The sequence below is a fragment of the Silene latifolia genome, chromosome X, assembly GCF_048544455.1.
Source record: "Silene latifolia isolate original U9 population chromosome X, ASM4854445v1, whole genome shotgun sequence".
Taxonomy (NCBI): domain Eukaryota; kingdom Viridiplantae; phylum Streptophyta; class Magnoliopsida; order Caryophyllales; family Caryophyllaceae; genus Silene; species Silene latifolia.
The window spans coordinates 33800624-33804420 of NC_133537.1; the positions used below are offsets into that span (position 1 = coordinate 33800624).

At 38.2% G+C, this 3797-nt stretch overlaps 1 protein-coding gene across 1 annotated transcript; it reads right to left on the reverse strand.

Annotated features, from left to right (window-relative positions):
• Window positions 1–552: 552 nt before the first annotated feature.
• On the reverse strand, window positions 553–3072 carry LOC141623207 (peroxidase 17-like). Its single transcript, XM_074439283.1, has 4 exons — window positions 2344–3072; window positions 2050–2256; window positions 1610–1801; window positions 553–1406 (listed from the first exon to the last, which is right to left on the reverse strand). The coding sequence occupies exons 2-4, from the start codon at window positions 2245–2247 to the stop codon at window positions 804–806; spliced, it is 993 nt and encodes a 330-aa protein (XP_074295384.1). The 5' UTR covers window positions 2248–2256; window positions 2344–3072; the 3' UTR covers window positions 553–803.
• Window positions 3073–3797: the final 725 nt, after the last annotated feature.

Consider the following 3797-nt stretch of genomic DNA (forward strand, 5'->3'; position numbering starts at 1 on the left):
AGGAGAGAGAGAAAGCGCGTGAAGTGCCCCACATTGTTCCCCCTATCCGTTTTGTGAGTAGCATTACCCGTCACTTGTTCCGACCTGTCTTCAGCAAGACTAACTGTTGCAACATTAGTTCAAGACTTCCAACTTAAAATGACTTCTCGGAGGTCTTAGTCTCGAGTCTTGACATCTTCAATGTGCTATACTCTGTATATTAGTCGAGATTATTTGTCTGGTAATACGTATAATTTTGTGTTGGTAAGAATAACCCAATTGAAGAACTTAAAACAGAAAAATAACAGATATATAATCGAAACTCATGTCTGAAATTGCGCATGTCTGGTTGCTCAAAGTCATTGCTTAGTAAGTAGTAAGCGGGTTTTTCTCATCATTTCTGTCGTGTAGGAAAATAAGGACTTACCTTAATGCGGAAGCGATCGGATCGTTGTGCTCGCTAGCTGCCCACTACCGTATATCGTACCTCCGGCGGCTACTAGAGTCCCGGAATATATCCACTCCCCAAATTCCAAGTAACTAAGAGATTATATAAGTTGTGTATTAATAAGATGAATATAATGGTGGTTTCACAAACCACCTCTTATCTTATTTATAATCACCTCACATAGAGGAGTTACAAAGGGCACCATAAACACCCATTAAGTCACACCATAATGGGTAGATTAATATGGTGATAAATAGGATAATTAACAGCCAAATTGATTGTGGCTGTTACTAAAATCCTATTAAATACAATATGTCGGAACTTTATTTTTCGTTTAAGACTACATTATTTCATATGTGGTTAACATTATACAAAATCAATAGGGCAGAAATGGCCTGTTAATCGACCCTGGACGTTTGTTGACCACCCGACACTTGTTCCTAACCTCACCAGGCCGGCCTGACTGTATATCACCCATCTTTATCATTCCCTTGACAAAGGCTTTAAAAAATGAATCCTGATCATTACTGAACTTGACCACCCATCCCCTAGTCTTCGGATTTGTGTGTAGAGTTTGATCCGAGTTTAAGTATCCTCTGCCAGCGACAAGGTCCTTGAAGTACTGGTTATCAAATACAGTCGGAGTTGCATCCAAGTTAACTGTCAGATTCTGATCAACATTAGGAGGGCACAACATGTATAACTCCTGCCTGAATGCAGGCTCGATTGCAGGGTCAGGCTTTCCATCACCACTCTGGTTGTATAAGCGGTGCATGATGGAGAAACATCGACCCTTTCCAATAGAGTGAGATCCTGATAGAGCCACCATATCTTTGACAGTCAGGTTGAACTTGGCAAATAAATCTATTAAGGCGCTTGCGTTGGATCTTGGGCTTGGCATTATGGCGTCTGAGTCCGCCTCGCTTGCTGTCAAGCTATCCAACCTTCCTAATTTCACCTCCCAATCCGGTCCTCCAGTCTGTTAATTAAAGTCAATTATACAAGTATTTTACTAAGGATTAGTAGTATCCTTTTGTCTCCGACAATTGTTTGTTTACCTTCATTTGTTTTTGCCAGGGAAATTTTAAACAAAGGTAGACAAATGACTGGGAGCTACCGGCTAGGCCTCCGCCCAACTCAACAATTTACAGAATGATTTAGTTAGAAAGGAACGAAGTTTACCATCACGACAGCGTCTCTAGAAGCCATGATGATGATATCCGCACAGGATACAGTCAATGGGCAAATGTCCTCAAGAGCCTTTTTAATTTCGTCAATAACATGGTACTTTCTGAGAGAGTTTATATTCGAGAGAGAACGCTTTTCCCCTCGCATGGTTGGCGTGTTATCTAACAGCAACGAAGCATCACATCCCTTCACCATTCATACATTCATTCATTATCAGCCATATTAATCCAAAAACTAAACACCAAAATTAATTTATAAAGGAAAATACTTGTGTAAGGCGGTAATACACAAATTTATCGTAAAACAGCATCTTTTTGTAACCACTTTTACTCACTAATATAGTTGTATTTGAATCCATTTTACAACTGTTGTACTCTAAACCGTCTTACATAAAACTAACTCATTTATAGATGAGATGCAGAAAGTTGGCTTACATCTACAAAACAGTCATGGAACTGCAGTCTCATGACAGATGCAGCACTCCGTATCTCCCTTATCATCGCCCGCTTCATGACTTCCCTGACAGTAGATTCGGCTTTTGGGCAGCTTTTCGAGTAGAACCCGTGTCGCAGTTCGGCCTCTCCTGTGATCATTGGAAGGACTAGGAAGAACAGAAGCAGGGAAGTGTACATGATTCCTGTCTGCAAATAGTAATCAATAAACATGATTATATTTAGAGAAAGTGTAAATGATAGCAAATTCTCATTTAAGACGGAATTAAGAGGTACCTGAAGAAGGGTGTAAGGAATTCAATGAAGAGTGTTTGTTCAACAGTGTTTTGATTTTGTTGGAGAATTTGGAACCAAAACCACACAACTGATTTTTATACTACTGTACTTGGGACTTGGGAGAGAGGGAGAGTGAATTATTGGTAGACATAACAAATTATCAAGAATGTTGTAAGGGTCAGGCCGTCTGGGAGATTTCGGTGGCCCTATGCGAAATCTAAAAACAAAGCCCTAACTAATACGACTAGTAATACATATACTTTTTTTTAAGGATATTTACGATTTTACACAACAATAAACTTTTCTTAATTAAGCCCAAACCTTATTAATCATTACTCAAATATTCGAAAAATTTCTCGTTTCAAAATCAAAATATTGTCTATAATGTATTAAAAGATACATGCAAAATTTTTTTTAAAAAAAATACATTACCGCAACATCCCTCTAGTCTCCCTTACTAGATCTCCATAAAAAAAATGCAAGTTAAATTATAAGATTAGAGAAAATTTGGAAAAACTAAGGTAAATTTGGAAGGAATTAATGCAAGCAAAATTAATATTTTCGCAACAAAGGATTAAGGAGGAATAAAAAAGTCAAGGATTAAAATATTAAATCTTGGAGGAGTTTTTTTTAAGAATTTGGTGACCTGATTAAGACGACCTTCTGCCTGGGGATGGTCTAAGGGAGATTTTAATTTGAGCAAATTCGGAGTATTTAGGAAAGAAGTCTAAATGTTGGGAGTTCGGCCCTTTTGTACACTACCATGTTCTATAGATTAGTAGTATTAGTGTTCACCGCTTTTACAACTATCTCTAAGCCGCACAATTAGAATTTTTGGGCCCCAAAATATTGGGGGCTCTGCTCATTTGAACATGTTGAACATGATTAAAGACGGCTCTGATAAGGGTAAGTCTCTTAAAAAACCGTTTTAGGTGAAAGCATCTTGTACGAGAATTGGTGATGTATATTAATGGTGTTAAAAAGATGGGACCCCACGGTTGCACCAGAATTGACCAAAAAAACCGTTTTAGGTGAAACCGTCTTGTACGAGAATTGGTGATGTATATTAATGGTGTTAAAAAGATGGGACCCTACGGTTGCACCAGAATTGACCCTTTTGTTAATTGATGATGATAGGATTCCCTACTTTAGTTTAGCACAAAATCTCATTTGTGACGGCACGTATTCGTTACTTTGAAGTGACGGATATCATTTTCCCTCATAAATAACCCATATAGAGGAGAGAGGGAAGCACATGGAAGTGCCCCCACATTGTCCCCCCTATTCGTTTTATGAGTGTCATTATCCGTCACTTGCTCCGACCTGTCTTCAGCAAGACTTATTGTTAGTGTAGATGTTTAATCTTGTTTTTTCAATGAAATGAGCTGACTCATAAAGGTTTGGGTGATTAAGTCAATGTTTTGCGCATATTGATTGGATAAGTCAATTACTCA